Source organism: Setaria viridis, chromosome 1 (genome assembly GCF_005286985.2).
Source record: "Setaria viridis chromosome 1, Setaria_viridis_v4.0, whole genome shotgun sequence".
In the NCBI taxonomy this organism is placed as follows: Eukaryota; Viridiplantae; Streptophyta; class Magnoliopsida; order Poales; family Poaceae; genus Setaria; species Setaria viridis.
In genome coordinates, this window is record NC_048263.2 from 25,009,944 (window position 1) to 25,021,669 (window position 11,726).

At 51.1% G+C, this 11,726-nt stretch overlaps 1 protein-coding gene across 1 annotated transcript; it reads left to right on the top strand.

The window, feature by feature from the left end:
- The first annotated feature begins 7,737 nt into the window (after nt 1-7,737).
- Nucleotides 7,738-11,625, top strand: LOC117852661 (potassium transporter 19). Its single transcript, XM_072293195.1, has 8 exons — nt 7,738-8,625; nt 8,734-8,956; nt 9,082-9,330; nt 9,415-9,465; nt 9,569-9,829; nt 9,927-9,979; nt 10,100-10,214; nt 10,340-11,625. The coding sequence occupies exons 1-8, from the start codon at nt 8,506-8,508 to the stop codon at nt 11,461-11,463; spliced, it is 2,196 nt and encodes a 731-aa protein (XP_072149296.1). The 5' UTR covers nt 7,738-8,505; the 3' UTR covers nt 11,464-11,625.
- Nucleotides 11,626-11,726: the final 101 nt, after the last annotated feature.

Genomic DNA, 11,726 nt, shown 5'->3' on the forward strand with positions numbered 1-11,726 from the left:
AGGTTTAATAAGATTTACTATTTACCTTGAGGTATGGTTGGTTAGTAACAAATGAAGTCATCTAATAATGTGACATATGTTCTAATAATGTGACATATGTTCTGTCAATGATTATGCCATTCAGCTTATCTCATTGTTGGAAATGGCATCCGATTTGATCACAGTTCCTTGTAACAATAGCAGGAGCTTGAATTAAACATAAACCTGCATTCGGTTTCAGTTAACATTAGTCCAAACTATTAACTTGTCTTGTAACTCTGCAGCTTCGTCAGGTGATGATCAACTTAGGAGAGAGTGATAGACCAGAATGTGGAGGAGATGATGCGGGAGGTGGACAGGTTGCGTGGGTTACCCCTGTGCAGTTCTTATTGGGAGAAAGTGACTGAATAGAACTTGTTTGACCACTAGTAGCTATCATATGGGTTTTTATCATATGTGACCAGTAGTTTATATAACTTATGTGTTGGAAAGTTTAGGGTGGTATGGTGTTTGATGGTGGAGGTTTGATTTGGAGTGGGTTATATTTATTTCCTGGTGAGAATGGATTGGTGAGGTAATAACTTGGGTTACAACCCGGCTAGAATCGGGTGTCCGATTTATTCTTTCTTTGAATCTTTGTCGTCGTGGGTCTTTAATGTGTGTGGGCTGGATGTTGTCTGTTTATATGGGAAAAAGAGGCTGACGGCTGGATGTTGTCTGTGTAATCTAGCTAGTTTGATGTGGTAATCTTGGTACGATTCTACTGTTATGGTTTCGATCTAAAAGGATTGATGCTCTTAACTGACAGCATTCAGGTCTCTGAAGAGGCGAAGAAGAAATATGCTTTTGAAAATTGAAACTCGCCTCAATGCCATAGAGATAGAGGATAGAGCCTAATTTAGGTAGAGAGCTGTACCTGGATTATTCTTTACCTTTTCTTGCTCAGTCTTTAATTTTTCGTGTTTGAGTTGGCTCCGGTGAGGATGAGAAAAAGGTTGGGAACAAACCTTTTTGTGTAACGACAGTATTATATCAGTCCACATTCCACACGAAAGAATGTTATAGAGACTTGAAGCTTGCCAAGAAGATTTGAGGCCTGTCCTGGGGCTCGCTTACAGGCAAGTGGGCCCAAGACGATCCGTTTCACAGGCAAGCACTGGGCTCGCTTGGGCCACTCGAGCGCCAACAACACAGCACACGATACACGGCTTTGAGGCCCATCATCAGAGGTTGAGGCGGTGACGAGGAAGCCCAGTTAGACGGAACTTGGAAGACACAACTATAGATGTACATTCGGGCCACCCGGCCCAATCCAGCACGGGCCTAGCAAGGCCCGTTAATTTTCGTGCCGGGTCTAGCCCGTCATGACGGATTCATCGTGCCGTGCCGTGCCAGCCCACGAGCCTCACCGGTGGCCCAAGCACGAGCCCGCAAGGCCTTTTTTGTGCTGGGCTGGCCCGTAAAGCACGGCCGGCTTTGGGCCCAGCGAGGCACGGCGGGTCCCCACGTCGCCGCCGCCGCTCCCCGCAAGCCGCTGCCGGGGCCCTCGCCACCGCCATCGCCGCTTCCCACAACCGGCCCCCGCGCTGGTGCCCGACCTCCCCGCCGCCGCTCCCACTCCCGCTCCCCGCACCGTAGCTCGCCCTCTCGCCGTCACCATCGCTGTCGCATCCGCTCCCCGCAGCCGCCTACTCGCGCCACCGTCGGACCTCCACACCGCCGCTCCTACTCCCCGCGCCGCTACCGCCGCGGCTCTCCGCTCAGCCAGCGGCGGTGGAGGAGGCCGCGAGGAAGGAGGCGGCGCCGACGGCTGTGGAGGTTGCGAGGGAGGGAGGCGGCGCCGGAGGAGGCTGTGAGGGAGGGAGGGAACGCTGCACTGCTGCCCGTCGGGAGATGGCGGTAGGGACTAGGGAGGGAGGTGGCTCCGGCAGTAGGTGGAGGGGAGATCGGAGGGGAGCCGAGGATGCGATAGGGAGTATGGCGGCGAGCGATGGCGATAGGGAGTCGGGGAAAGAAACTGGGAGGTGATAGGGTTGCTGGGTTGACCAGCTGGTATTTATACGGACCTTTATCGGGCCAGCTCCTTTACACCGGGCCGGGCCGGGCCGCTCGTCATGCCGGGGGTGGCGGCCCACGCCCGGCACGAACTACCGGGCTGGGCCAGCCTGGGACCGAAGCTCTCCGTGCCAGGCCGGGCTAGAGCTGGGCTAAAAAATCAGGTTCCGTGCTGGGCGGGCGGGCGGGCCACGGCTGCATGTACATCTTATGGACACAACACGGTGTGTCGGACTTCCGACCGAGCAGTAAGATGCTGACAGCGCACGCAGCAATGGTACCATCAGGCGATTTAAAGGAAGGTGCGGCAGTGCGCCGACAGGTCGCGTCCGAAAGATCGTCATCAGAATATCAGATCATCAAAAGCATGCGGCGCCACCGCCGAATACGCAGGAGCCTCCAAAGGTAGCGTCACTTCCCGATCGCTTCGTCTCCACTTCCCCGTCGTGCTCTACTCCACAGCAATGCACTACATTGACCACCTGATACATAGGCTGATGCTGTGATGCAGATGCCGCTAAGGACAAGGAAGATGTGTAATAATGTGTTTCATTATTGGCCGTGCCTGGTTCGTTTATTTGGTCAGACCAGCCACTAGCGACTGAACCTGGTCATAGCGCCATTATCCATAGTTGCATCGCTGTCTTCTTCTCTCTTGAGGAAGCAAGGTGCACACGTGATGGAATGCGTTTCTTCAGGGTTATCGATGCAACTGTCAAGTTACTCACTAATCGTGGAGAGACAGGAGATCAGCGGCGCCGTGGAGCACTGCATTTGGGTGATTTTTGAGTCGTCCGGCACTGGCAGGCTGGTTGGCTGAAGCAGCCGATCGTGTGAGGGGGGCAGAAACTTTCGTTAGTCATGTCCCAGGCTGCCCAGCAGCCTGTACATATATGCGCAGTAGACGTCATTAGTCAGGTCAGTCGTGGTGCGCCAACTGCCAAGCTGCAAAATCCTGCTAGATTCTGAGCTAGCCTGCTGCCACAAGAGTTGCAGAGGGGAGAGACCCGTGGAGACGACAAATTAAACTGATTTTTTGGAAGGGGCTGAGAGAAGTGATACAACATGCATCCCATGGAAACTGATTGATGCTACTCCACTACTACCCCATAAGCAGGTCATTAGCTTTGAGGCTAACTCGCTGGATTTTATTTTGAGCGCGTATGCTCACGTTTGCACCGTGTACGAAGACCCACATTAACCTCTATAAACATACACGTGTACATACTACCTATAGGAACATTTCTAAAAGACTGGATTGATTGACGAAGGGGGTGTTTGGATCCCCGGGCTAAATTTTAGCCCCTATCACATCGAATGTTTGGACATTAATTAGGAGTATTAAACATAGGCTAATTACAAAACTAATTTCACAACCCCTAGGCTAAATCGCGAGACGAATCTATTAAGCCTAATTAGTCCATGATTTGACAATATGGTGCTACAGTAAACATTCGCTAATGATGGATTAATTAGGCTTAATAGATTCGTCTCGCGATTTAGCCTAGAGGTTCTGCAATTAGTTTTGTAATTAGCTCATGTTTAGTCCTCCTAATTAGTATCTGAATATCCGATGTGACACGGACTAACTTTAGCTCCAGGATCCAAACACCCCCGAAATCACCATGAACATCTTCGCTACCGAGCTTCATCAATCATCAATGTGTTTTCCGCATATGGATATATTGGGAGCATGGCAATGCATGCATATCACATGCAAATGTGTTTATCAATCTTTTTTTATCGGACCAAGCGGTCAATTTGGGCCTAAGCCGACCCACAATCAGTGATAGCGGTAGTAACTAATTTCAGCACACACCGAAATCTGCGGCCAACAATATAGTTACCACTGATATAATGGACCATATAAGTTCGATCTTTTTCAAAAAAAACACCACCTAAGTTACTATCATTTCTTCACTGTACATCATTGCGATATGGACAACTAACTGATGACAGATAGTAATGTGCAGTCCAAAGTCCTTAACTGTACCATTGCGATAAGTTACTTATCTTTTCACAATTATTACACGTGGGTAACTTATAGAAAACTGACCTTTTATCCCGGTTGGTAGGGAGCAAATCTTCCGAAAAATCATCCGGGATAAAGCAATCGAAACAAAAGGGGGGTCTTTAGTCCCGGGTCACTCAACCGGGACTAAAGACCCCTTTTATCCCGGTTGGTTTACCAGGACTAAAGGATTTTGCGCCCCCTACACGCGCTCGTCGCAAGTCACAAGTCACGCAATTTTTCACGTGAATATGCGCGTGCGCAGTGCATGAGATTCGAACCTACGATCTCAAGCCTCGCGTGTAGCTTCCTTGCTATCCCACCTACACAGCACACCTGACTATATAGGGGATGCAATCCTTTTGTATTAACTCGTGGGGAACCCTTTAGTCTCGGTTAGTCCCGGTTAGTAACACAAACCGAGACTAAAGGGTCCGAGGGCTTTAGTCTTTTTCAGCCACCCGTGAGGGATCCTTTTATCCCGGTTGGAAATACCAATTGGGATAAAAGACCCCCTTTAATTCCGGTTGGTGTTACCAACCGGGACTAAAGGGTCGAGGACCTTTTATCCCGGTTGGTAAAGGGGGTTCTTTTATCCCGGTTGGTGTTTCCAACCGGTTCCAACCGGGATAATTTTTTCCACTAGCCTTTGCAACGGGGATAAAAGGTCCCGGTTGGTGAGCCCCCCGCCAGTGGCCGAGCTTTAGTCCTGGTTGGTGAACCTTTAGTCCTGAACCAAATATTAACCGGGATAAAAGGGAGTGGATGGAAGATGAGTTTTCTACCAGTGATTGGTGCTCGTAGCCTAAGAGGGGGAAGGGGTGAATTAGGCAAACTTAAAACCTTAACCTATGGCTTCAACTATAAAGCATCAAAACATTAACTAGATCATGCTATCTATATGTTGATCTAGTGAAACTTCCAGCCCACAAAGAGTTTTGCAACCTATAGCCAATCCTAGCAAGAGCTACTCTATGAAAGTAAAGGCACGCAAGTTGCAAATACAAATTGCGGAAACGTAAAGAAGTGGGTTAGAAAGGATGCAAACTTAGCACGACGATTTATCCCGTGGTATCGGTAGGCAAATGCCACCCCTAGTCCATGTTGGAGCTCCATCCAGGATATTCTCCCGGTCACAGTCTCTTCCGATCAAGGTTTTGGGCTCGCCACAAAGTCTCTCGCCAAGTCGGATGAGAAGCTTGCCACTAAGGCAAGGCTCACCACTCCCTCTCTTCCGATCACCTTGACGTCGTCCCCACTATGGAGCTTCTCCACGAAGGAAGGGGTCTCCTCGTCCCCCGTACACGGTCGCCGTCGCCGCTCCACACCAAGCTGGAGGGTTGAAGACTTGTCGGCAAGCCACTAAGGTCCTAAGGCGCCGGCACACCAAGCTTGCAATGGTGGTTCAGTAGCTCATTGAACCAATCACAAAGTAGCAATACCTTGCACTCTCTCTCTAGGCCTATCTTAGCACTAATGACTCTCTAAGCATGTGCTAAACCTTGGATCAATCACTTTTGCACTTTTTGTGGCATGGAGATGTGTTCTTGATGAGTCTTGGTCTTGAATGCACTCCTGGTCACTCAAACAACTCCAAATGGGCAAGTGGAGGGGGAGTCATTGCTCCAACGGCTAGTTAAAGTATACCATCGGATGTTCCTATGGTCACTTTAGGCAGGCATCGGAATATCCGGTGTCCCCCTACTGATGCAGGTAGCCGTTGGACCCCTAACAGATTTACTCCGATGCTTCATCCAACACTTCATTCCGATGCGCCATCGGAACATCTGGTGCTGAAGAGCTTCTGGTCAAAACCTCTCTGTAACTTCGCAAAGTAAATATGCTTCGTTCGGCGGTCATCTCCATAAGGCATCGGAACATCCGGTGCTATAGGTCTTTTTCTGCCTTCTTTGAAAACTGCTCCGACGCTACTAAAAAACCCACCGTCGGATCATCTGGTGCTTCTTGGAACTCAAGTTGATTTCCCCGTTATACTAATTGCTCTGATGGTTAGTCCGATGGTTGCTCCGGTGGACCATCGGAACATCCGGTGGTACTGATTTTTTTGAATTGAATACCGCCACTTGAGCACCAAAAATACCGTCTTGGATGCTCTAGAATACCATAAAATAATCCCGATACCATGGCTTGGTCACTTGAATACCACCATTTGGATATGGAAAATACCACCATTTGGATCACTTGAATACTATGATTCAGACCTTACCATGGTTTGGTTTGCATATTTTAGGATCTAGAAAACCTACAAGGTACATCCTTGACAAACCATTAATCCCAATGACTATATTGTTACTTAATCACTAAAACAGGTCTAATAGGACCATGTTCATTACACCGTGCAATATCTGCCTCTATATCTACGTATTCAAAACCATCTTCCAAAGCGAACCTGACTAATGTGGCTTCGTTCTTTAGGCGACATAGCCACGACAGCATCTCTCTCTTGCTCTCTCGCTAGAACCTGACTGCATATATCTGCTTCGAACTGGTGGCTGTGCCTTTGCGTAGCGACGGCCGGAGAAGTCCGATCGCCGGAGCTCGTAGACCTGCGCCGGCGCCGCCTTCTTCAGTCACTTTCTCGCAGGTGATGCGTCACTAATCATTTTTTTCTCCGTCCATTTTGTCTGATTGCCTCTCAGTTTGCTTCCATGAACGCGCACACATAGTTTTCAGTTTAATTGCACCACTTCTCGCTGTACATGTATCATGTATGCATGTGTGATTGGCAGCAGCAGCAGCAGCACATATTTGCACTACCTCTTGGTAGATGATATTTTGGGAGACTCATGCATGAAAGCAAGATCTAGTGACGCCGTAGTGGTTAATTTATTGGAAAAAATCCAAATTACTCCCTTCGAAAGTTCAAATAACCCTCTAAACTATGTTTTGGTTCAATTTACTTTTTTTTTCAACTTACCCTGTCATGCAATTTGCCATTTTTGTTTCTCCTAAGGGGTTTTATGAGACAACTTAAAAAACAACCATAGGAGTTTTTAATAATTTGGCTGTCAAGTTATGTGGCAATAATGCATGAGATTATCTATAATACAGCACTAATAATATACTTGCCTTACCATACATGACATATGTACCGAAGGTCTAAGGATTTGCTGCTCCCTTCCTGTCATTTACTTCAAGATCCGGCATAATTTGACCAAAATAACTTTATTTATCTGTAGACCAAAAACTGACATTTTCAGATATAAAAAAAATATTCATCTCTATCAAATAGAAATATCGTGTTTGTTTGATAACTAAGCATTACTATTTGGAGGGTTGTTCTTTTACAGAATATATTTTTTACCTATTGACTAGTTAAGAGATATTAATAACAATTGACGACCGATATACGCCTCTATTTGAATCTTAAATTCTACTAGTAAAATACACACATGTTCCAAAGAGAACGAAGTATATATGCAGCCCAGGGCCGCACAATCTCTCTCTGGTTCATTCCGTGGAGAGCTTGATCTCGATCGTGAGATCAGCTCCGTCACTTGTTTCCCGCCCCCACCGCTGTCTTCTTTCCTGCTGACTGAAGACACGGCATCATTCCGTTTCATCTCGTCCAGAACAGAAAGAAGCGGCCACCACTGCAACAACAACCAACCAACAGGCAACAGCTGATGACGACGCATGCATGCTGGACGACCAAGCCAAACATGGCCAGCGAAAGATCTTAATCCTGCGACGTCGCTGACAGGTGAAACGTAATAACTAACCGCATAAACCACGTAGCACCAATGGGAGGTTTAGAGGGAGAGACGACAGAGAGGCAGGCCACCTCCAGCCAGTTCCGTTCATCGTCTTCGCTCGCAACCTCGCAAGGCGGTGCCGGGGCAGAGAGATCAGAGATCGATCTCTCCAGATTTGGCACCGGAGAGGCTGTTCTCCCAGCGGGGAGATACGATGGCATCTGCTGCCCCTGTGAATGCCGTGCGTATAAGATGGCGACAGGGCAGCAGGCGAAGGGATTTGCTATCCTTGAGCGCGGCGGGGCAGATATAAGCGTCTCTCCAGACCCTCATCCATCCGGATCCCGGGTATCTCCTCCGCCGTCGTCCCCGGCCTTCTCCTCCCCGGGATCTCATCTCACAGCTTTATTCGCTATTAATAATTTATCTGTTTCTCGTCTAGTCAAATGTATAGTAGAAACATTGTTCATCCATTGCATTTTCTGTTTATTTGTATTGAACTTCTGAACCAAACGGAGCCCATCGTTTCACATTTCTCCGTGCCGAGATCATCCTCCTGGCTAGCTGTTGACAGAAGAAGAGTGCCTGATCTGCATAGTTTTCTTTTCGGAATATTTTGAGAATTTGAGTTTCGGCTTCTCACAAGAATATTTGTAACAGGCCGAGCACCGGGATCTGAAGCCTATAGAGGTTCCGTAGATCGACCATAAACCCCGAGATCACTCACCAGCGAGGAACGAAGAGATGTCGGCAGCCGAAGCCGCCGCCGAGAGCCCCGCGGCGGCAGCCGAGAGGCTCAAGCGCCATGACTCGCTCTACGGCGACGCCGAGAAGGTCTCCGGCGACAAGTGCCACGGCTCCAGGGTCAGGATCACACGTTTAATTTAGCTCACTTCCCGTCGTGCGCTACTTAAATTGTTCACAGATAGACATCATCGGTAACACGGATCGGGATGGCGCGCCGTCGTGCAGGGCAGCTGGGCGCGGACGCTGATGCTGGCGTTCCAGAGCGTCGGCGTCGTGTACGGCGACATCGGGACGTCGCCGCTGTACGTGTACTCGAGCACCTTCCCGGACGGCATCCGCCACCCCGACGACCTCCTCGGCGTGCTCTCGCTCATCCTCTACACCCTCATCCTCATCCCCATGCTCAAGTACGTCTTCGTCGTCCTCCACGCCAACGACAACGGCGACGGTGAGCTACCTACCTAGCTGTCGTCCTCCGTTACTGACATCGATCACTACTCTTGTTCAACCGGAGCAATGCACTGCGTGTGATTGACACGGCATGGTTATGGTCCATATGAATGAATGAAACAGGCGGGACGTTTGCGCTGTACTCGCTGATCTCGCGGTACGCCAAGATCAGGATGATCCCGGACCAGCAGACCGAGGACGCCACGGTGTCCAACTACGGCGTCGAGGCGCCCAGCTCGCGGCTGCGGAGGGCGCAGTGGCTCAAGGAGAAGCTCGAGTCCAGCAAAGCCGCCAAGATCGGCCTCTTCACCATCACCATTCTCGGCACCTCCATGGTCATGGGCGACGGGACCTTGACGCCAGCGATCTCTGGTACGGAGCGAGATGGCAATAATTATTTGTGCCAATCGGAGCACGTCGATCGATTTGTGTTCCTGATGGATTCTGTTCTTGCAGTGCTGTCGGCAGTGAGTGGGATCAGGGAGAAAGCGCCCAACTTGACTCAATGTATGCTGCATCTTTCACATACCAGTTACTGACTCGTGAGCCTGCTTATGGCATGGTTGATGGCTAGCTTTAGAACCGGTTTCCGATGCCGTTTTTGCTACAGTGGAAGTGGTGTGGATCTCGGTGGCCATCCTGTTCGTGCTCTTCTTTGTGCAACGCTTCGGCACCGACAAGGTCGGCTACTCCTTCGCCCCCATCATCTCGGTGTGGTTCCTCCTCATCGCCAGCACCGGGATGTACAACCTCGCCGTGCACGACGTCACCGTCCTCCGGGCCTTCAACCCCATGTACATCCTTCAGTACTTCAGCAGGAACGGCAAGGAGGCCTGGGTCTCGCTTGGGGGCGTCATCCTCTGCATCACAGGTATGTCTTCAAATAGACCTACTGTCTGTTTCGAACATTTGATGATGCAAAACCCCGTGCTTGATCTATCAAATTCGATGTCCATTCGTGGAAACAGGCGCCGAGGCCATGTTTGCGGACCTTGGCCATTTCAACATCAGGGCCATTCAGGTGCCAACAGCCATAGCCTAATTTGATTTAGTGTTTCCCTCTGCAGTTGTCGGAACCGGAACATCTTGTTAGCTGTTTATAGTAGCTACTCCTTACCAAATTATTCGTTCGCTCTTGCAGATCAGCTTCACCTGTATCCTCTTCCCCTCCGTCTCACTATGCTACATGGGTCAGGCGGCCTATCTGCGCAGATTCCCCGAAAACGTCGCTGACACCTTCTTCAAGTCCATCCCGGGTACAGCCGAATGATCGATCAATGGCTTGTTTGGCTTGTTCATGTGTTCTAGTAGTAGTAAGAAATTATACATATATGCAAATAAATGTATGTCAAAGCTGAAGACGTGAGCTAAAACAATGCAGCGCCCATGTTCTGGCTGGTGTTCGTGGTGGCGATCATGGCGGCCATCATCGCGAGCCAGGCCATGCTGTCCGGCGCCTTCGCGATCCTGTCCAAGGCCCTGTCGCTGGGTTGCTTCCCGCCGGTGGAGGTGGTGCACACCTCCAGCAAGTACGAGGGCCAGGTGTACCTCCCGGAGGTGAACTTCCTGATCGGCGCGGCCAGCGTGGCCGTCACGCTGGCGTTCCAGACGACGACCAACATCGGGAACGCGTACGGCATCTGCGTGGTGACGGTTTTCTCCATCACCACGCACCTGATGGCGGTGGTGATGCTGCTGGCGTGGCAGACGCCGCCGGCGCTGGTGGCCGCGTTCTACGCCGTCTTCGGCTTCACCGAGTTCTTGTATCTGTCGTCGATCCTGTCCAAGTTCGCCGAGGGAGGGTACCTGCCCTTCTGCTTCTCGCTGGTTCTCATGGGGCTCATGGCGGCGTGGCACTACGTCCACGTCCTGCGCTACTGGCACGAGCTGGAGCGTGCGGTGCCGGCGGCGGAGCTGGCCGCCGTGCTGGCGCGGCACGACGTGCGGCGGGTGCCCGGCGTGGGCCTGCTCTACTCGGAGCTCGTGCAGGGGATCCCGCCCGTGTTCCACCGGCTGGTGGACAAGATCCCCTCCGTGCACGCCGTCTTCGTGTTCGTCTCCATCAAGCACCTCCCGATCCCGCGCGTGGCGGCGCCGGAGCGCTTCATCTTCCGCCGCGTCGGACCCATGGGCCACCGCGTGTTCCGCTGCGTGGCGAGGTACGGGTACACGGACCCGATGGAGGGGCACGGGGAGTTCGCCACGCTCCTCCTCGAACGCCTCAAGGTGTTCGTCCAGGAGGAGGCCGCATTCGCCGGCGGCGACCGGACGGTGGCGGCGGCGATGGAGGAGGAGCAGCGGTTCATCGACGGGGAGGCGGCGCGCGGGGTGGTGTACCTGATGGGCGAGGCGACGGTGACGGCGGCGGCGGGGTCGTCGGTGGTGAAGAGGGTGGTGGTGAACAACGTGTACGGGGTCCTCCGGAAGAACCTCCGGGAGAGCCACAAGGCACTGTCCATCCCCAAGGACCAGCTGCTCAGGGTCGGCATCACCTACGAGATATGACCCGATCCCTTCTTGATTCCTAGGGCTTGTTTTCCTGTGCTAGCTCTAGCTCCTCCTTAGTTCTAGCAGTTGGAGTGACTGTTCATTAATCTGTTGTGCACAATGTATTTGGATGGGTAGTGACTAGTAATAGTTATCTCTGTTGCAAATTGCCAAGCTTCATTCCATTCCATCTACCATTCACCAGCCGGCCATTCAGTGCTCACATATCACAATAGCCTGAATAGCCACTGCGAGAAAGTGCAGGGGAAACAGTCAGAAGT

Bases quoted from the DNA above. Each gene is read 5' to 3' on its own strand.
- LOC117852661 (XM_072293195.1), top strand. From the start codon at position 8,506: ATGTCGGCAGCCGAAGCCGCCGCCGAGAGCCCCGCGGCGGCAGCCGAG. The intron at 9,331-9,414 runs GTACGGAGCGAG...CTGTTCTTGCAG, and splicing joins CTTGACGCCAGCGATCTCTG to TGCTGTCGGCAGTGAGTGGG. The intron at 9,980-10,099 runs GTGCCAACAGCC...TCGCTCTTGCAG, and splicing joins TCAACATCAGGGCCATTCAG to ATCAGCTTCACCTGTATCCT.